The sequence below is a fragment of the Ipomoea triloba genome, chromosome 14, assembly GCF_003576645.1.
Source record: "Ipomoea triloba cultivar NCNSP0323 chromosome 14, ASM357664v1".
NCBI lineage: Eukaryota > Viridiplantae > Streptophyta > Magnoliopsida > Solanales > Convolvulaceae > Ipomoea > Ipomoea triloba.
In genome coordinates this window covers 4,260,973-4,282,995 of record NC_044929.1, presented here as the reverse complement: position 1 = coordinate 4,282,995, position 22,023 = coordinate 4,260,973, and the positions used below count along the sequence as shown (strand labels likewise).

The 22,023-nt window shown below is 35.8% G+C and overlaps 1 protein-coding gene and 1 long non-coding RNA gene across 2 annotated transcripts in view; both read right to left on the bottom strand.

The window, feature by feature from the left end:
* Positions 1-952, bottom strand: part of LOC116003782 — a 1,361-nt gene extending 409 nt beyond the window's left edge. Inside the window, exon 1 of the long non-coding RNA XR_004094705.1 lies at positions 840-952. This is a non-coding gene — a long non-coding RNA (uncharacterized LOC116003782). The remainder of the gene's footprint in view (positions 1-839) is intronic.
* Positions 953-2,454: 1,502 nt separating this feature from the next.
* LOC116004734 (methyl-CpG-binding domain-containing protein 9-like) lies at positions 2,455-21,621 on the bottom strand. The gene is made up of 10 exons (XM_031244896.1): positions 20,777-21,621; positions 13,461-14,097; positions 12,182-13,270; positions 11,482-12,075; positions 10,371-10,658; positions 9,898-10,233; positions 9,251-9,349; positions 8,220-8,660; positions 5,345-7,645; positions 2,455-3,486 (listed from the first exon to the last, which is right to left on the bottom strand). The coding sequence occupies exons 1-10, from the start codon at positions 21,244-21,246 to the stop codon at positions 3,145-3,147; spliced, it is 6,597 nt and encodes a 2,198-aa protein (XP_031100756.1). The 5' UTR covers positions 21,247-21,621; the 3' UTR covers positions 2,455-3,144.
* Between the last annotated feature and the right edge of the window lie 402 nt (positions 21,622-22,023).

Genomic DNA, 22,023 nt, shown 5'->3' with positions numbered 1-22,023 from the left:
AAAAAAAAAAAAAAAAAAAGGTAATTCAAATGTCTTTCAGTTGAAAAATGGATCTTGCAAAACTAGTACCAACACAATTAACGGTACCATGTATTCAAAGCACATCCAACTGTATCTAAAATTAGTGAAGGTCTGTAGTAGACATGCATTATAAAACCAAACACATTCATGCCCAAAGACATATGAGTAGGCAAGGACATATGTAAGGGACGAATAAATTATTGGAGTAGGAATGCAGTTGATAGAACCATAAGCAAGATTAAAGCCACAGAAAGAAGACCTTTCATGCTTCTGGATTATCAATTCCATTATATATGGTTACAATGGCACTAATATAAATCAGGCTATTGCATCTGTTGTAATATGCAAGAGGCGTCTGCTTTATATGACCAGACGCTAATAGTTTAGACTTGAGGCGCCTTCTTAAGAAGAGAAGCCTACAGTGTAACTAATATTAAAAAATAATATGAGTAGGAGTTTAGACCATATTCAAAATAATCTAATAAGAATAGTGTACATACGCATATTTGTAATTTATTTATTTATTTATTTTTAAATTTAGCTCCCTACTACAATATATTTTTTTTCGACTATATTCAACATAATCTAATTTCATCGTTCACAATAATCAATTTAATCAATGCACTAATAATAATAATAATAATAATAATATGTCCTAATTAATTAATCAATTAAGCAGACTTAGTACAATGCATATAGTAAAGAGGGATGTATGAAATTCACTTAAAACAAATAACTGCATTACTTATATATTTCCAAGGGCAAAGTTTTAAACAATTTACTGACATTCTCTGCACAACATGTAATACTTGAAATACCTGCTTTATCTGCCTAGTCTTTTAGGTTTGGTTCTAGAATGAAGAGAATTAGCAGCTCTTAACTCTGTTCCTTCTAGCACAACATAGAAGCAAATTTGCAAGGATTAAGCAACTAAACAGCTTAATTATAAGTTATATACACAATAAGCCGGCCAGTAGGAACATCATCAGTGTAGGAACTTCAAATATAATTATTTCTGAATCAAATATCCTCTCTAGAGTTGAAGGAACATCAGTGCTATTATACTTAATCATGACATAAATGACTGTTGCTATCAAGGAATATGTGAAGTATCTTCATAATATAAAATAGCAAATTATATAGCCCAGGGATGGGGCGGGGATCCTCAACCCCCGCCGGGGACGGGCAAATTGCCAACCCTAATTCACACCAATCAGATACCTAAGCGGCTAAGCCAAAGAAACCCTACTTGATGACTTAAATTTCCAGCATTTAAATAAGGGAAAATTGCATCTTTGGTCCCTGAGCTTTAACCAAGTTCCGACTCAGTCCCTGAGTTATGGCCGTATCCGAGTTTAGTCCCTCAGTTATGAACAAAGTGGCGCATTTGGTCCCTGGCCGTTAAAACTAACAGAAAAATTAAAAAATAATTAAAATTTGAGGGGTAAAATATGAAATTCACATTTTATTCTTCTTCTTATATCAAAATCACTTTTATAACATTATTTTTCACTTCTTAGCCTCTTATTTTCAATATTTTTCAATTCTGAAAGCATTTCAATAATTTTAGTATGACTTGTTAGGAGCCTTGACTCTCGTATAACAAACTTAAAACCTAGTACAAACAAAGAAACACTTGATCATTGTGTTTAGGCATCTGAAAACACTATCCTAATAATTTTCGATTTTCTTTACTAAGTAAAAAAGGTAATCAAACTAGAACTTTTGAGATACAAAATTCTGTTTTCTTAAAACCAGAGTAATGAAAGAGGAACCTAAGAATCAATTATGAAAATTTTAAAAACTTTTGTAACTTCAAAAAACGACAATTGACTAAACTAGTGCATACAAAATATTTTTTACATAATAAAAATCTCAAGTTATTCTTTTGGTGAAATTCTCATAAAAGCAACCTGAGAAATTTGAAATTATTTTGTATCTCAGAAGTTCTAGTTTGATACCTTTGTTGCTTAGTAAAGAAAACCAAAAATTATTAGGATACTGTTTTCAGATGCTTAAAAACAATGATCAAGTGTTTCTTTGTTTGTACTAGGTTTTAAGTTTGTTATACGAGAGTCAAGGCTCCTAACAAGTCATACTAAAATTATTGAAATGCTTTCAGAATTGAAAAATATTGAAAATAAGAGGCTAAGAAGTGAAAAATAATGTTATAAAAGTGATTTTGATATAAGAAGGATAATAAAATGTGAATTTCCTATTTTACCCTTCAAATTTTAACTTTTAATTTTTCCGTTAGTTTTAACGGCCAGGGACCAAATGCGCCACTTCGTTCATAACTGAGGGACTAAACTCGGATACGGCCATAACTCAGGGACTGAGTCGGAACTTGCTTAAAACTCAGGGACCAAAGATGCAATTTTCCCTTTAAATAATAACAATAATAATAAACCACGACTATAGAGTATAGAGCAGTAAGAACACCAATCTAATTTTCATTATAGGGCAATCTAATTTTCATTATTGGGCAGATGCAACGCTGAGAATGCGAAATAAGTGCTTCCTCAAAGTGAGCCAATTCAAAATTTTAAGTACACATTAAAATCACCAAATACAGAAAAAACCCACCTTGATTTTCAGACTCGTATAGAGAACAGCTGTGGAAGACATGGCGGCACAAGTTGGTAATTTTACATTGTTCAGCAAGGGAAGGGTATGGACTGAGAAATTCTCCGTATTTTTCTATACACGACGCGCTACAACTGCTAAAGCTTTGATTTTACATGTACATAAAGGTTTACCTGTTTAATAATCATTGATCTTCGTATTCTTATCGAGAAGGGCAGCGAAAATTTTCATCAGCATTATATGGGCAGAGAATGCAGCAACTCCAGCCAAATGCAGATTCTCGGACATTCCTTAAGCCACCGATGGGGGGAAAAGCCGGGTGCAGCAATCTTTAGTTTGTAGATGAAAGGTAAAGTGATGGCACCCTGCAGATCTATGGTGTTGCATATGAAGAAAATACAGAGGTCTCCACCTTTTTTTTTGGTTTAATCGGGAGACCAGCACTGGCCAATATCAAAATCAATGTGACACAGCCACGTTATCTCATCTGGGCGGGAAAGATTAATCCAGTTCGATTCGGCAAAGATGCACATCTTTTTAACCACCTGAATCTTTTCTTCGCTTGCTTGCGCGGGTCTTTGCTTTTGAGCTCTCAGCGGGTTCTGAATCGAGCTGCTTTTGAGTTGGAGGACTACCTGATTTCGAATTCTGAGGCGCTGCTTTTTCTGATTGACATTCTGGTTTCGAAGCTTCTGTTGCCTCTTCATTGGCCAAGTGTTTCTCGTATAAGATGGCTGAATCCAGGGCATATAAGCGGAGTGCAAGGGCTGACAGGGTGGAGATTTTGGCAGCAGCCGAAGGTGATGACCAGTACCACCAGTCATTCCTCAAGTACTCCGTCTTTATTGTGTCCTCTAGTATGATTGTTGCTTGAATCATCTGACAAGGAATGAACTCAACTCAACCTTAAAATGCTCCAACAAATATAACAAAAGCACTGAAAAAAAAAAAAAAAAAAAAAAGCCCACATACAATTGAAGCATGTGTTCCATCTCAACTAAAAGCCTAGTCTCTTTTTATTGACGCGGAGATTCAAATTGGCTGATACCAAATTGAAGCATGCGCTACTAAGAGCCTAAGCTGATAGTTGGATTGCATATTTATGTTTATATATTATATATATATGCTCAACACATATAACTGTGTGTGTTCATATATTTAATTTGCAGATATTTCAAAGAATAACACTTGCAAAAGTTAAGAATAGATTTAGATGATCTTGAAAGAATTAATGTTGAAAATTTGGCATTTGTCCATAGCTCTTAGATGCAAGAGAATACAACATTTTTTTAAAAACAAAAGGGAAAATTGCATCTTTGGTCCCTAAGCTTTAACCAAGTTCCGACTCAGTTCCTGAGTTATGGCCGTATCCGAGTTTAGTCCCTCAGTTATGAACGAAGTGGCGCATTTGGTCCCTGGCCGTTAAAACTAACGGAAAAATTAAAAAACAGTTAAAATTTGAAGGGTAAAATAGGAAATTCACATTTTATTATCCTTCTTATATCAAAATCACTTTTATAACATTATTTTTCACTTCTTAGCCTCTTATTTTCAATATTTTTCAATTCTAAAAGCATTTCAATAATTTTAGTATGACTTGTTAGGAGCCTGATTCTCGTATAACAAATTTAAAACCTAGTACAAACAAAGAAACGTGTTTAGGCATCTGAAAACACTATTCTAATAATTTTCGATTTTCTTTACTAAGCAACAAAGGTAATCAAACTAAAACTTTTGAGATACAAAACTCGATTTTCTTAAAACCAGAGTAATGAAAGAGGAACCTAAGAATCAATTATGAAAATTTTAAAAACTTTTGTAACTTCAAAAAACGACAATTGACTAAACTATTGCATACAAAATATTTTTTACATACTAAAAATCTCAAGTAGTTATTCTTTTGGTGAAATTCTCATAAAAGCAACCTGAGAAATTTGAAATTATTTTGTATCTCAGAAGTTCTAGTTTGATACCTTTGTTTCTTAGTAAAGGAAACCAAAAATTATTAGGATAGTGTTTTCAGATGCTTAAAAACAATGATCAAGTGTTTCTTTGTTTGTACTAGGTCTTAAGTTTGTTATACGAGAGCCAAACTCCTAACAAGTCATACTAAAGTTATTGAAATGCTTTTAGAATTGAAAAATATTGAAAATAAGAGGCTAAGAAGTGAAAAATAATGTTATAAAAGTGATTTTGATATAAGAAGAAGAATAAAATGTGAATTTCCTATCTTACCCCTCAATTTTTAATTATTTTTTAATTTTTCCGTTAGTTTTAACGGCCAGGGACCAAATGCGCCACTTTGTTCATAACTCAGGGACTGAGTCGGAACTTGGTTAAAGCTCAGGGACCAAAAATGCAATTTTCCCAAAACAAAATTTTATGACAGAATAATTGGGATTTGAAACATTCAACCTATAAGGAAATAGTTTTGTTTTGTAACTAATCATCTGATAAAATAAAACTCCAGTAACTGAGAAATTAGAGAATGCCAATCTAGTATGGTCAAAATCATGTAAAATCTTTGTTTAACAGAAGACACAACTCACACAAGGAAGGAGCATTTAATCCAAGGAATAATGGTCAAGGGATGTAAATGATGTCCAACATTTCACGAGGATAATTATCTTTTGTGCCAGTTCATTTCTATTAGGCACTAACTTCCTGCCAATTGCACACTTGCTTGTTTATATTTTAAAAGATTAATTAAATAGGAGAGGAAAAGTGAAAAACTGACCTCATAAACTGTAGCTGCAGATTTTACAAATGCACGCCAGGAATATCTTCTGTCTGAGTGTGATCTTGACGCTCTCAAAGCTTCTTCAGGTAGAGCAGCATCCATATCAAGCAAGTTGATCTTTAGACGCCTCAAAATCTCAAAATCCCTGCCTACCAATGGCCGTACAGAGGATTCACGAACAGTAAAGCTTTTATTTATTCCAAGTGCTTGGCTTTTGACCTTCACAGAAGACAATTGATTCTTTTCATTCGATAATGTGGATCTGCCTCTCCCAAGTTCCAATTCATCATCAAAAATTCCATTTTCATTACTCGGCAGATTATCTAAGCTGTGGACCTTTCCAGGAATACTGGGTCCAGTGTTTGATTGCTGCTGGCAAGTTTCCGCTACTGTAGTAGTTTCTGTAGCAACCTCATCTTCTGTAGTATGGAACAATCCAACAGGATAATCAAGATAGGGAGATCTACATGGAATAAAGGATGGAACACCATTTGAGCCAATCAGTCCTATTTTCTTTATCTCTTCCTTGAGTGAGCTTTGAACAATAAACTTGCGTTTGATCTCCTCAAACTTAAATGGACATTCTGCTTGATCTTGATGTTCAACAGAAGCAGATTCACTATTGTGCTTCTCATTTCTAAATGCAGGAACACTACCTTGCTTCCTGCTCTTGGATGCTTGATTAATACCATTACTGGCCAAAGACTTCTCCTGACAGCTTTCACTCCTTGTCACTTTTTTGCGCTTAGAAGAATTTTCCATTATCTGGCTACTCTCATGAAATTCTGAGTTGGACTTGCACTTGCTACTGGCATGCTGCGCCAGCTCCTCGGCGTTGGAAAATGTTTGGTGACATGAGTAGCAATGAGGCCTAGAAATCCATAACGGCTCTAAGCACAGACACCTATATATTCCACCCTTACATGGGACTTTCACTGGCAAACCTGGGTTCTTACAGACTTCAGTTCCATCCATTTCATTGAAAGAGCCAAATTTCTTGGATAAGACAGTCATAGCCTTGGTGACCAGAAAACAAGAATCTAAGACTTTTCTGCCTTTGGAGGAGCCAGAATCTGAAACTTTTCTGCCTTTGGAGGAGTCAGACGCACTTAGATCTTTTTTCTTCTGGATCAGACCATCAGCAAAGTTGGAATGCTTGGATTTATAACTCACCCACTGCAAAATAGACTCCTTCAATTCCCTCTCTCTTGTGTCATTATCTCTTAGCCATTCAAGAAGTTCTTTGACTTCCTCGTCAGATTGGTAAGTTGTCCATTGACAAAAATTTGGGATGCCAACATTGTCCCCGGAAGCATACCAATCCAAAACACCAAACTGTCTTGAATTGTCCATACCAGAATGATAAAAATTTGGAGATAACCTCTGCTGTGCACTCACACCTGCATTGGCTACTATCTGCAGACAAGAACCAGACCTGCCAAGAATCCAGTAAGGTCTGCCTTCGGAATCCCGCCCCAGAAATTCCTTTCTAATAGACACCTTATAAAGTTCTGACTCTTTCACGGAAATTGAATCTTGCAAAGAACGAATCTCACTCTTCAGAGATGCAAGTTGAAGGTTGAAGGCCTGAGAAAAACTCACATCACCAGGGTTAGAAGACTGATTCACGCAGCTGCTGCTGAGGGAACCAGTAGAGTTATGGTCAGGCAGGACATGGGCAGTAGATGGCAAGGAATTGGAACTACTCTCTGGAGACTCCTGCTGAAAATCAACATTACTACAAGCATTGCCTTGTACCAGCTCATTTTGCAATCTTGCTACTTGTGTACTAGATTGCGTATGACAATAATTATCTGGTTGATATTTATCTTTGACAGCCTGCTGATACTGTAAATTACTTAATGTATCGGTAGACTTTAGTCGATTGACAGATGTTGTGCAAGTTTCCTCTAAACTGTCTTTTGAAGTGCATGACCGTGGCTTTTTATTGTTGTCCATCAACTCATTCAGTTGCCCACCATTATCTAGCTGTCTTAAACTACTAGACAGTGACTGTGCACCACTTTCAGGCACCTGCCCATTTAATTTACCATCACTAACAACACCAGAACTGAAGACATTAGATCCAGAGTCTCCACCATGCCCAACATTATTTTTCACTTTAGCCAAGTCTGCAGTGAAAAATTCTTCCCTTAGTTTCAAAACCTTCAATTCAGAATTGAGTGAACGTAACTTCTGCTGCAAATCAGCAGACAGAGAGGCACATTGATCTATGTGATCACGGATAATGGCTGAATTCAGTGCCTCATCACACAAAAATTTCATTAGGAAAATTCTCTGCATCAAAAGAGGAAAAGGTTTATGCATACATCAAAATTTACAACAACAACAACAACAAAAAAAAAAAAAAAAAAAAAGTTGTAAACCACTAGTGTCCTATCACATACTCTTGAAAAGTAAATAGGCTATTAATTATTAAAATGTGAAAGTAAAGCTGAATAAATGAATTATAAATTTGTAGCCCCTTAAAGATCATAACCTGAGGACATATTTTCTCTACTTAAATCAAATGCAAAACAATGCTAGCAAAGCATAGGCTCATAAAGAAGAAGTTTTGATGGCCTGTGGTTTTCCTTCTTCCCAATAATATCTGAAGGGAAGAAGGATGCAGGGGCACAGATTGTAGTTTAATGCTTGCAATTCCTTTCCCTCAAGTTATTTATGCATGTTTTACAGTGGTGACAAGGCAAATATTTTAAGTTCTTGGCCCTATACAAAAATGCAAGAGAATTCCAAAGACTTATTCTGACATGTTTGCTCCTCCAATGATCAAGTAAAGGCCAACACAAAGAGTAGATTTGAGACTTATAAAATTGTAATGGCACAATGTAAAAAACATTGAAAGACCCACCTCTTGTAGAGTAAGTTCCCAATACTCCTTCAACTCCATGGCCTTCGCTAATTCACTGAGTGCCTCCAAAAGTTTATGAGAAAATTCTTTTTGATACCTTTTTTTACGACATTGACCAACATTTTGAGTAATATAGGTGGCACTTCGGGAGAGAGATTTTTTAGCAACACACGAAGGGCAATACCAATTTCCATCAGGAATTCTGACAAGTGGTGGGTCCAAGCAATATGTATGATACTCAGAATCACAACTATCACACAGAAGAACATTGTCATCATCTTTATCCATGCCACACACTTTGCATATTCCCTCATCCCAAGGGGCTTTAGGAAGTGAGCTTTCATTGACACGTGAAATGAAATCATCACTTTCTTTCTCAGCTTCACTGTTTAAGCAATTATTGTCCTTGCACTCTACAGTTTTCTGGACAAAGGAGAGAACCTGAAGTAGAAATAATCATGGCAAAGCTCAGATGAAGATAACATAATTGGAAAAATCAGCAGAGCTTTGCAATTGATGATAACACAAGCATATGTATTATCAATTAACTTTATGCAAAGCTTACATGTTTCCAAATGTTTTCTAGGACAGAATAACAAGGAGCTGAACTTAACTTTTTTTAAGGTGCAAAGAACTCTATATGAAAACGAAATCAATATCCATCAAATAACAGCAAAGAATTTCGTCTATTAATTGCCAAGAAACTTGTACTAAGACCAATAATGATCCTCAAAGACCATAAGTCCAACAATACTACCTCAGAGATCATATAGCAGTCATATGTGCCAATATATAATGGTGAATATGAGTATATAACTACATGATGCACATAATATCTAACTAAAAAGCACATCTCGGTGGTAAACATTAATGTTTGCCAACAACCTTACAAATTATGATAGAAAAAAGATAGAATAAGCTACAACAGTGATTGTGTAATACCAGAGGCAAAACGAAGATGGTTTCTAATTTTCTATACATTTATATAGGAACCAGCAAAAACAGCGTTAGAAAAGGTTAACAATTCTAACCTCTTTTTCATACAGTTCCTCAAATTTCTGAGATAAGGTTCCTGCTAAGCTAAGCAAGTCAGGCTGATCACCATATGCAGTGCATATATTGTTCCAAACCTAAAGAAGGAATTTTTGAAGAGAGAACAGTAAGCAATTCTGCTAATAGAATAAAATGAAACCACTGTACTACAGACACTTACACTGATGCTCACTTTACAATCTAACTAGATCAAATTATGAGCATAAAAAGACAGATTATTTTATGCATAAGACAAATTTCTAAAATATATGCATAAGACAAATTTCTAACCAAAAAGTAATACCAATTCATTTATACTAAAATATATGCATAAGACACATACAGATAAACATGAAAAATTATTTTATAAGAGGGAGCATTGGGTTCTATGAGGTGGCTATCCCTAGGACCCTAACATGCTAGAAGGACATTCATTCTTGATGTACTAAACATATCAGCAGCAAAAAAAATTCCAGCCTTGAAGGATGGATACCATCATTGTGACTAATATACAAGATATAAGAAAGCAAGTTATATATAGAATGATCTGAAGAGACTAAAATTCATCTCCATATCATTACTAGCATCTCCCAATGATTTAACTCCAAATTCCTGACACGATATACTCTCTTATGAGAAGGCTTACCTCCCGAACATCATCAACAAAAGCTTCATATGATCCTCCATAAGACCCAGCAGCCAGTCTTAGGTCAATTGTCCTGAAGTCTAAAGGACGAGATACCATTGCAGGATATCCAAGACGCCCCTCATCGTCATTATCATTGGGCATCAAAACTGTTCGTCCCAAAAGATTGCAGAAGACTCTATCTTCATCTGCAACAATAGCTTGACGCAACACAATCCGACATTGTTTCATGATGATATCAGATAGAGAGCTGACACTCTTCACCTTTTCCTTCTTCTCAGGTTTAAGTTGCACATTTTCATTATTTAAATCTGCCAGGACGGAAATAACTGCTCTCTGCATTCAAGTAATTCAACAAATTTGATTCTGGACATGCTATAATACTATCTTTGTCAGGAGGTTAAAAAGTAAGTTAATTGTCTGTTCCTTAAAGAAAACCACTAATAGAACCCAAGAAAGTAGAGAAGAATCACCTTCGTAGGGCCTGATGCATTTCCCTTGTAAACCTCCTTGCTGATTGAATGTTCCAAAATTTTTCTTGCCCATTCAGGGGGATTTTTATCCAAAGCCTCATTAATGCACTTCCTAATTCTAGCCCCAACATTTGTTGGTAGCTTTCTTACTGGTTCTAAAACCCGTGCCCATTCAGGGACTTCACCATCATTTGTGCATGCAGCATCAGATTCTTTCTCATCTATGCTGATTACATCACTTCCAATCTTCAGTGAACCATAAATTTTCCTTTTAGCCTCTGCAAGAAGCTGAGAGTCACAAACATTAGAACCTCATTGTTAAACAATTTGTTTTTAAAATATTGAATTCCACAGAATAAGCAGAGTCCATCAAAAGTTTCCCTCTGAAACAAGCAGTTACCAGAAAAGGCACTTTCTGAGTAGAATGTCTAAACAAAAGGTAAGCAATAAAAATAATCAAACTGTATCAACTGCTTGGGAGGAAATAAATGATACAACACAAAAACCATAAAATGGAGTCGGAGCATTTCATGTATTTTATACAAATTAATTTAAAAAGACTGTATGAAGCAGTTTAAACATGGTTAGGAATTAAGAAATAGACACTATGGGCAGTAAAATATAGCTGATCATGTGCTAAAAATGATGCAATATTATGGTACCCATTAACAACATATCAACAAATAAAACCTATTTTGAATATGCATCCATAAATAACAATGCTTCAACAGTGGCACAGTGCGAATATGTTTTATAATTTTCATCATTTAATTCATTACAGGCACAAATATACATATCAAGTAGTCAAAATTCACTCAAAAACCTTCTATCCATATACAATAACAGTCTACTAAATGCCATCAAATATATCTTGCATAAACTAAGATAATCCTTAGCATACTTTAATGTCCCTATAATGAAAACCCCTTCATTATTAAATAACATATGCCAATGTTCTCATCAATGCTGTATCTTTATCCTATAATGTTGCAGCACATTTTTGTTCAAGCAATGTCAAAGATTCAATTAGAAACCAACTCTTCCATCAGATTTGAAATTGAGCAGCAAGAAAATTGGCAAATTAAAAGAAAAAGGAACTTGTCAATCTTACCACAGCATCAGCTTCTAATGCAGCAACTCCCATAAGAGAGCCACAAAGTGTCCCACCATCACCTCGTAAGCAATGAAAAATCTTTCCGCTCTCACGGCAAGCAGTCTCTGTAGAATCAAGGTTACCCTCCATGGATAATACAGCTAAAATGTATCTCCGAGCAATTTCAGGCCAAGTAACTTCATTGACAGGAAACATATCAAGTTTAGCTTTCTTAAGAGTAGCTAAATTGTCAGCATCTTTCTTTCTACCTCTTCTAGGTTTAGATTCGGCAACATCAAAATTAGGATCCACATAAACTGCAACCTTCATAAGGAGGTCCTTAACTAAAACATTTAGCAGAAAGCTGTGAGTTTTTGCCAAAACTAGACCAGTACATCTGCTCTCTTGATTATAAGTCACATTGCCTTGAGAAGACTTCACCCCATCTCCATATACTGTGGTATCACCAGCATCCACAATATCAGATTTCTGATTTACACTCGGATTCAGTCCATCAATCCATGGACTCAATAGTTCATCTTCAAGTTCCCAGAAAGAAAATGGATCTTCCAGCCCCAATACCTCAGAAAAACGCAATGAAAAATCCCAAACCTGAACAGATTTAAAAATTTTAAAATTTAAAATAAAATAAAGAAAGAAACCAGTAAGCATATGGACAGAAAGTTACACAAATGGTTAAGCTAAGAATTTCACAAACCTGGAGAGCATCGCCTATCAAATAAGATGGAAGCTTTGACATAAATGGTTTGCCTAAAGGACAGGGGCCTCTCACTTCAGATTCTTCTTCTAATTTTCTGAGTCTTTTAGATGTTCTAAAAAATTCATATGATTCCCTATCATCTTGCATATGACTCTTCCTTTTGGACTGAAGAAACCCACTTCCAACTGTTCGAAGAGTTGACTTGTGTTTCCTTTCACTCAAAAGTTTATAGCCTGAACAGTTCAAAATGCCAGGAAGCTGTTCTAGAATTTCCTGCACAAAATCTGCATCTAAGCCAAATCTATCCTGTTCAAACCACTTTACTAGCATTTCACAAGTGCTGTTGAACTCGCTATCACTGTGCACTGCACGAGGAAAATTACTAGGTGCTGCCAAGCAAGAAAATTTGGATAATGGACCAAGGCTATCAAGTTGTTTCACATCTAACTCACATATATCGTGACTACAACAGAACTGAACTGCACCTTTTTGTTTATATGCCTCATGGCTAGCAAGTAGAAGAGTCTGGGAGACCATTTCCCATACAGAGGACAATGAACTCCCTTCCACAAGAAATTCTCCAAGGCTATCCCCTTGGCCAATGACATCAAATGTTTTGTTTCCAACACTCACTGGCAATGAGGAATTCAGTTTTTCCACAGCAAAATCTTCATCTTCTCTTTGCCCTGTATAAGTATCATTGTCATTATCCAGAGTTGGTGGACTGCAGTCTCCCAACATTATCTGGACAGAAATACTATCATCATCAAGTACACCAAAAACAGTTGAATCATCCTTCTCCACTTTGTCATACTCGCTAGAAGAACTCAACTGTGGCCTTGAGAGGACTGTGGAACTAGCAACGTAAGACTGTATGCTGCATGGATATCTTTGAACCCTGAATTTTGGGCTGGAATCACCACCGTCTGTAACATCACATACAAATATTGACCCAGAAAGTTTATCATGCCAGCTAGATCTATAACCCACAGGCCATATTTGGTTATTGCTATGGTAGGATGGTCGTGAATCCAAATGGCCAGTTGAAATAAGTAAGAAATCCTCAAATTGAACTGGGAAGCCATCCTGCAATAAAATAATATTAATAGACCAATGCTTCAAGGTACTCAAATCAAATTAAACTTCAGTGAACTAACGGTGAAGGAGTATGAACTTTATATTAAAATTTACTAGTTTTTTTCTACTTTTTCTTTCCTTTTTTTTTTTTGGATAAGTTAAACTATTATAGATTAATTAATTATTAAACATCAGTTACCTTAATATTTTGCAAGAAGGCACCACTCTCAAGGAAGCTGCTACGTGGAGCATTAGAGCTTTGATTACAGCTTCTGGTTTGCATCGAACCTGATGCATCTTTTCTTCTTAGCATGTTATTTGATTCTTTATGAACTAAAGAAAATCTATTGCCTCCATTCTCCATCTCTATGGTACGAACACCCGATGGCAACCCCAGATGAGAAGCAACATCAGCCATTGACTCAAAAGTACTTCCATCAGGACCATGATATACTGCAGATGTCTTGCATCTTTTATGGCAAAACTTAAATTCCACATTCCATCCAACTCCTAGTGTACCTTTTCTTTCAGCAATATATTCTCTAAGGCCTTGTAGATACAGCTCACTTGCAGTACGGTTAAGATGTTTCAGAGGATCAGAATGACCAATCGAGGATCTCTTTTCAAACACTGAACCTGGATCATTCTTTTTGAAGTTTGTATCAGAAAGTAGTCTCTGGTGTGTAGTATCTTCAAATCCTGATCTAGCAATATCTGTTGTAACATTAGAAGCTTTCCGAATATCATATCCATTCTCCATGGAATGAAACTTAGAATATGTACTTGAGGAAATAAATGTACAGCCAGAGATGGAAGAATCGCATGCAGTTTGTACTCTGCAAACACATCACACAGAAAAAGACAATTAAGCTACAGGGAAGCTATGTCAGACACCAAAGTGCCAAACAAAAAGAAAATATCATATTGACAACAAATATAATACATAATACATAATAATAATAATAATAATAATTCAAAACTACTATTCTTTCTGGTCAATATTCTGCAAATATGGAATGAAGTCACAATGAGAAGCTAGTCTTTTAATTTTGTTAGAAAAGATTGCACCTACATCAAGGGAGAAACAATTGAGAAAGAACAAACGTCACTGATCCCTATTCTTTAGCCAGTCAATAAAATGAGAGAAGGGAATGATGCAGAACCATCATGAGAAAATATTAGTACTTTACAAATAAATATATCAGCAAATGAATTATGATATTGGACTTTTATTGTTGATATTTCTATTTGAAGTATATATATTTATTTGTATTGGCAAAATAGTTTCAAAACATTGAAATTATTGACATTTCTTTCCAACCCTATTCATCTCCTCTCACCGATACCTTTGCCTATTCCACTTTCTCTCCTCTCAACTTCTTAATTTCCACTTCTCCTACATCAGGGAACATCAAAAGGATACTATAGCACTAAAGAAAGAACTTTCTCCCATCATTTCTTCAACACAAATGAAACTACAGAAAGCTAACGGAAGTACCAAACACACTGAGAATTATGAATACTATTGAGAAGGCTTGTGTTTAAGAATGAGGATGCAGTAAATAGATAGTAAGCTTCCAAGATGAAACCTGCATTTGATAACTGATGTGGGAAAGGATGGGAAATGATTACCAACTACTAAGTCCCAATCCTAGTAATACAACTCTGAGGCATAGTTTTGATGAGCTTATTTCCCATTTCTCAATCGCCAAAACCGCTTTGGAAAATTATATCACTATGTTCAGATATGTTTTTCAAAAGAGCTTATAGTTTTTAAAATGTCATTTTAAGTTTATTTCCATAAGATATGTTAGGAAGCTTATCAAAATGAGCTGAAAAACTGTTTTCCAAAGAACAATTTAAAGGGCAAGGACTTACAAGCTGTTTAGAGCATGCTAAAAAGAGCTATATTAAAATCACTTATTTAAGTTGTTTATCCCAACTAGATCTTTGTTCTAAATTGTAATCCTAGTATCCCATACTCAACAGTGATAGCAGCACAGGCTAAACCACTATATTGACAGTGGTAGCTACAGCAGCGTAAGGTCTTGTTAGAAAAGAGGCAAAAGTATGGTTTCTAGGTAAAAGTTAGATTCAGAAAATAGGACACTTTTCAGGTATTGGGTTATTCAATGCTGATGGGCTTTGCTATCTTTTCAAATTGGGCTAGGTTTTCTGAATATTGTAATGGGTCATTTCCGCAAGTGCAAGTCTTAATTAATTACTCCCTCTGTCCCATTTTACATGTCTTACTTACTGTTCATTGGTCAAACCAATTCTTTCTTCTTTGTTTATATTTTTTACTTATTTTTAAATTTGATTTTTTGTGTTTAATAGTACTTTTAATGTAGTTTCTAAATATATAAATTTTGTATATTAATACTAAACAATATTATGAAAATTTGAATTAAAAATAACTGCAGTCAAACCTCGTTAACCGAACCAGACACATAAATGGGACGGATAAATTTGATTTTTTGTGTTTAATAGTACTTTTAATGTAGTTTCTAAATATATCAATTTTGTATATTAATACTAAACAATATTATGAAAATTTGAATTAAAAATAACTGCAGTCAAACCTCGTTAACCGAACCAGACACATAAATGGGACAGAGGGAGTATTTTTTTTTTTTTTAAACATAGTATTAGCACAAGAAAACATAGAAATTTCCTAATTTATTAACTAACAACAGTCATAACCATGCAAGTATTTGCCACGGAAAAAAAATATCATGACAAACAATAAGATTTTTGAACTAGATGTAACCCATAAGATCCGAGGCAAATTATCAGACGATGGGAATCACAAAAATATAAACAGTTTGATCAAACAGACTAACATTAGACAAATATGTGAACAAGAAAAGCTTAAGTTATTAACTTCATGTCTGGTATGAAACCTAGCAAATCCTACATTCCTACACAGTTGAATTGCCAAGTTTGCAATGAAATACAACAGCCCTATCCCAGATGGCATATCAACAACTAACTCCTAAATCCTACTAACCAAAAGAAGCTAATGAAACAATATAGTGTTCTCATAACTAACAACACTAATAAAAAAAGATTTCGCATATCATATAAAGGTAGCTTATCATTTGCCTATTACATTATTATGCTATGCATAGGAGAGTTTGAAGTATTAAAACTTCATGTTGTTTCTTACTTTCTTATATTTGTTAAAACAATGAATGAATTTAATTATGCGAAGACCACATGCCTAGTTCTAAACACAATTAATATTTCACTTTTTAAGTATATTATCCCTTTGATGTGGCCACATTCAAATATCACCAGCATAATTAACTATTGCTGGCATTTGACTTTTTTATACCCCTTCAAAGAAAGAGATCAACTAATCTGAAAACATGGAAAGCTGCAAAAATAATTTTTGCAATACAAAAGATAAGGTAAGAAGTCTCAATCTGGATATGCGAAATTATTTCTGAAAACAAATATGGAAAACTCAAAAGTGCTTGTCATTTTAAAAGTGTCAAAAAGGGTAAGAGATCGTCAACACATATTTAAGTAATTGGTTTGCCAAAGAGAAAATTATTAAGTCTAGTGGCTCCGTATATATTGAATGGCAAGGCACATTATGTCTCCAAATCCGACGTACATAGATTTTCCATGTAATATTGTAGGTTTAGCTCATTGGCATGATACAAATTACAAAGTCATGTTCCTAGCTTGAAGTATAAGATTGTAGTAATATGCCAATAGCTAGCAAAGGAAACCATAGGAATACTTATCGGGCATCTTTCACAAGGTTGTACTTGTTGATGGGAGTAGAGAGTGCATGAACCAAAAGTTGGAATCATGTGAAAATAGAGTAAAAGGTAAGAGGTCAACATTGAGCAAAGCAACAACTCCATATCATTGTTGTTAAGGCAGACTTTCAAGGCGATGTGCCACCGACCGCCAAGTCGCCGAGGATATTATAAAATATCATAAATCAATTCACAATTTAACATTTTAGCATATAAACATATTCTCAAATCTCAACAATAAGTACTAAATTATGCAATAATTTAGCATTTACGCATGGGTCTTAACCGATCTTTAGATTTAGCCTTCCTTTTAGGATCCGTTGATGGATCATAATTGGGGTTATTTTCATTCTCAACCATAACATGTCATAAAACAAAGTAAACAACCACTAAGGCGAGGCTGGGAGGATCAGCGTCTCGGGCTCTTAGCTACATATTAGTAGGGGGTTTTTTTTAGGCAAGGCAAGCTCGTTAGGCGACCAGTCTCCACTGATCGAACGCTTAGGCGACGCCTTAACAACAATGCTCCATATATGCACTATAATGCCACATTGCTATTGGCACTAGAGTCAAGAAAGCAACGTATTGGAAATAATGGATATGCCTACCTATACAGACTTTGCCATAAATTGATCCTTCTTAAGGAAATGTAAGTAATTCTTGTTTTCCCAGAAAAAAATAATAATATTAAAAAGCACCGATGAGGTGCATACAAAATTACAAAAGCTATGCAAATCGGTCAATATAAATGAACTATCAAGTCCATGAAACCATCAATTACATTTACAGACCTTTCTATGCACCAAAAAGCTATTGTCCCCAGCTTAATGTATTTTTACTTATGAGCGTGAGCTCAATCCCTTCAGAGCAGCTTATATTTCTTTCCAAGGTTACAATAGCACACAGGAGGAGTCGAGGAGGTTGTTTGTCACAAACTCCTGGTTGATCTCTAAACCTGCAACCTCTATAGAAGCAAAAGTTCCTTCCACAAACTTGGCAAGCCCAAAGAATTCCAAAACACAACAGCAGCATGTTCCAAAGGTCAATCGTTACATCTCAATGCAAAAAGAGAAGCATGCTCCAAAACCAACAGCTACCTTGCATTATTCCTTGTAAGAAAGGAAAGTTGTAGGATGATGCAAGACATTATAGAATTAAGGTTGGCTGGATAACATGGAGAAGTGTGATTGGATTCGATGCAACCACAAAGCTTGAAGGCAAATACTAACGTAGTCATTGGGGTATTGGGCCAATTATGCTTTACTAGCAAGTATTAGGATTTGGGCAGCATTAAAGCAAAACATCAATAAAATTGTGAAGGGGTGAAATAAGAATGCCATGGTAGATGTGTGGGGGTACAAAATCATATGTAGAAATGAATATGATTGGAGTCAGGCACAAGTGGTGCCAACAGATAAATTGAGATTTGAGAGAGAACAAAATGAGTTTATGACAGGCCTATCCTATGTCTGGGCCAAAAGGAGTGATAACTTAGTAGGCTAGGAGATGGAGAAAAGAGTCGACACTAACTTGAGTAAGTGTTAAGAAAGCCAAGCTTCCAAAGGGGATTATACCATGTTACTGCTGAAATGAGCCAAAGAAGAATAGAATAGCAAGCCCAAGTCATATTTTGATTGATGGTTAGTTGAGTTAATTTCCCTTCCTATTGTGTAAACTTCATATATGTCACTTGTAGTAGTTTGAACAGTTGAACGACATCCTTATCGCATTTCAAAGTGTTAAAGCCAAACATATTCAACAAAGTCTGCATTATCTTATCTAAAGCTAAAGTTTAACCTCTGACCATAGTTCTCACATGGCTTCTTTAGACTTTTTCATTTCTTAAAGTTCTTTATACATATGCACACCATTTTGAAAGTCTCAACCAAATATTCATCATAGCTTATGACTTATGAGAGTTCATTTGTACAACACAGTAATTTTGTCGCACTAGAATTCCTCCCTCTTGATTTCGGTACATCAGTAGGGATGTAGAATTTGACCTCCTAACCTCTAAATCTAGGAGACCTTACCTTAGCCACTTACGCCTAGGCTAACTGGTAATCTATCTCTTATGTAGCACTAAATGTGCAAATACATATCTTTCATGTTCTTCACTACAAAAAAGTGTGCACTTTAAGTTTTAGAGCTGCTTTGAGCCTCATGCACTTTGCACTCCAACTACAATGATGGCATTGGTTGATTTTTTTTCACTCAGCCACATTAATGACGAAATAAAGAAATAAAAGCACAAAGGAAAAAGATTCATGAAGCCTCAACTTTAACCACTGTTGATTTCTCATTGTGCTTGATAACATAAGATAACCATTTTCTCCCACAAAGCAAAGGCAAGACTTATACTTCCCTAAATTCCCAATTCTAAATCTTATTATGGATGGTGACAGTGTATAATAGAAAAAAGGATTGAGAGAGGAAACAAACACCAATTAACTAGCTTAAAGAAAACTCTTGAAAACTTAAAGTGATAAAGAACAATAAACACCCTGCCACAAATTCCTTAAAACTCACACCAACCTTCCTGTTTATTTCCCCATGAAGAAACTACTTCCCTTACCTCAATCCAATTCCAGTAAAATAGGCTCAACCTTACATTTTCATGTGCGATAGCAAATATTTTACATCAAGTGTCTAGTTTATAACATTGTTCAGCATGTAATTGGCACACACACATATATGTCTGTGTTGGAGATTCTTACTGAGCCAAATCCAGGGTTTGTAATTGAATACATAAACAATGAAACTACAGGAAAAGGTTGATCACGCATCATTTATATCAGAAGGTGAAACTCGAACAATTCAATATACAATAAAGCAAGTGAGAGAAGTAGATAACAAAAACTGATGAGATACTGTTAGGTAGGTAAAAATAGAATAGTTGGGCATGCCGTATGCAATATGAGGTATGCTGATAGTCTTAGTAGCCATGCAACAATATACTAGAGCAAATTGGTAATAAATAAATAATATGCACACAATAAACAACATCTATTACAAACCTAGCAAATGGTGTTATGTTTTAATTGTTTTTATAGTCAGGGAAGGTCCCTTCAAAGTCCATAAATCAGAAGGTTGATAAAGATTTATATGGATCCTACTTCTCATTATGCTCCCTACAAATGGAGCTTATCTTCTGGAGTAGTTGAGGAAATGTTCACATTGAAAAAGCATTGAAAAAGTCAGGAGGCTCACAGAGGGATATGGTCTTATTTTTCAATTTGAAAGTTATCCATTTATAACCCCTATGTATGATGCATTATCTATGTAGGCAGAAAATAAAATGTCCATGAATCAAGGGTTTCTAGTTTGGTTTATTCCTTATGCTTCTCAGCCTGGCTTCTTATCCTTGTATGTAGCAGCACCTTCATGAGAGCTTGAAGCCAACAAATAACATTCTAAAATCTAAACTACAATATACAATTCCAAAAGAACATTCATGCAAAGATTCACAGCTATCAAAATCAACTATCTGTATGATAGACAGCATTAGTGTGCAAGCACATGCAAAGAATAGCACATATGCAAACCCAAAGAGCAAATTAACTGCATAATTTGAAAATTGCTTAACTAAACAGGAAGAAAGATAGCAGAAGCACAAAATTCCACAACTTCAAATCCATAAAAATGAAACCTTTTAGCTCATATACAACACTTATTGCGGAATTGTACGCAAGTCGATTTCTAAAGTAAACCAAAAGCATAAAGAAAGAATTAAAATTCATACTTGCCAACATTTCGCTCGCCATATCGCCGCCCTACTGTCGCATCTTCATTCAAGTCAAGTACAAAGCCTTCATGTTCCAGCTCTCTCGGTGGCGGCGCGTTAATATCCAGACCTAGAAAGCCCACGTCGCTGCTTTCACCACCGCCTCGAATACCGCCGTCTCGAGCATTTCCTCCTGCGCCACTACGACGGGCACTATGCTGTCGGATCAAACACCCCAAGCACATCCAGTCCTTGTCCCCGTCTCTCCTCCGGCGCTCACAAACAGAGCAAAGCAGACTAACGTTATCGGACCCTCGAACCACAGCGGGTTGCTGCCTAGGCTCCACATTCTGCGCCTGGGCAGCAGCTCTCGGCGGCGGGTCAATTACAACTACGTCGTCGTCATCAGCTTCCCTGGGCGAAGACAGAGGGATTTCGTTGAGATCGATGTGGAACGGCAAAGCTCGATTCGCACTGGACGACTCCATTTTCTGCTAAACCAAAACCAACTCCGGGCACCAATTCCAGTGAATTCTCTCAGGCACATCAACAAGCATTATATGCGCAGTGCTAGGAAACGTAAAGTTGAGGCCTTGAGCTCCCTTTCTCTCTCTACAACTCCACTCTCACACGCACACAAGCAGCAATGAAACTACGTATAGCGGTGAAAAAGGAGGATTTTCCGTGAATCCAGAAAATTAAAATGAAATTGGCCGACAGGGTTTAGAAATTAGAAATCGAAACCGGCAAAGGGTTTAGGTTCAAAGGGTATAGAGAGAGAGAAAGTGCCAAAGCGAAACGTAAAAGAGGATGAAGAGAGAGCGGTGTTGTGTAAGTGCGTGTGGGGGATCGAGCTTCGAAGGGCAGGGGGTGGGGTGGGGTGGATGGTGGGGGTGGGGGGTTGGGTTGTCTCGAAAATGGAGAAAAGTGAAGACCGGGGCGCCGGGGGTGCTACGTGGTGGGTTTTACGTTTCGGCTTTGGGAGAAAATGACGGAAATAGCCTCTGTTCAGTGAAGACTTGGCTGTGGACCCTACTGCTGATGTGGTTAAACAGATATAGATTTACGAGTCAAACAGCATTTAATTTTTGTTTTAATAAATAGAATAAATATGGACAATCTTATTTGGAAACTACACTCTACAATTTGGGATTTATTACTGTTTTCCTTATTTTATAGTCAAACTATTTTTTTAAAATAAATAGAATATATATGGTGAATCCCATTTTAGAATTACATTCACAATTGGAGATTTACTATTTTTC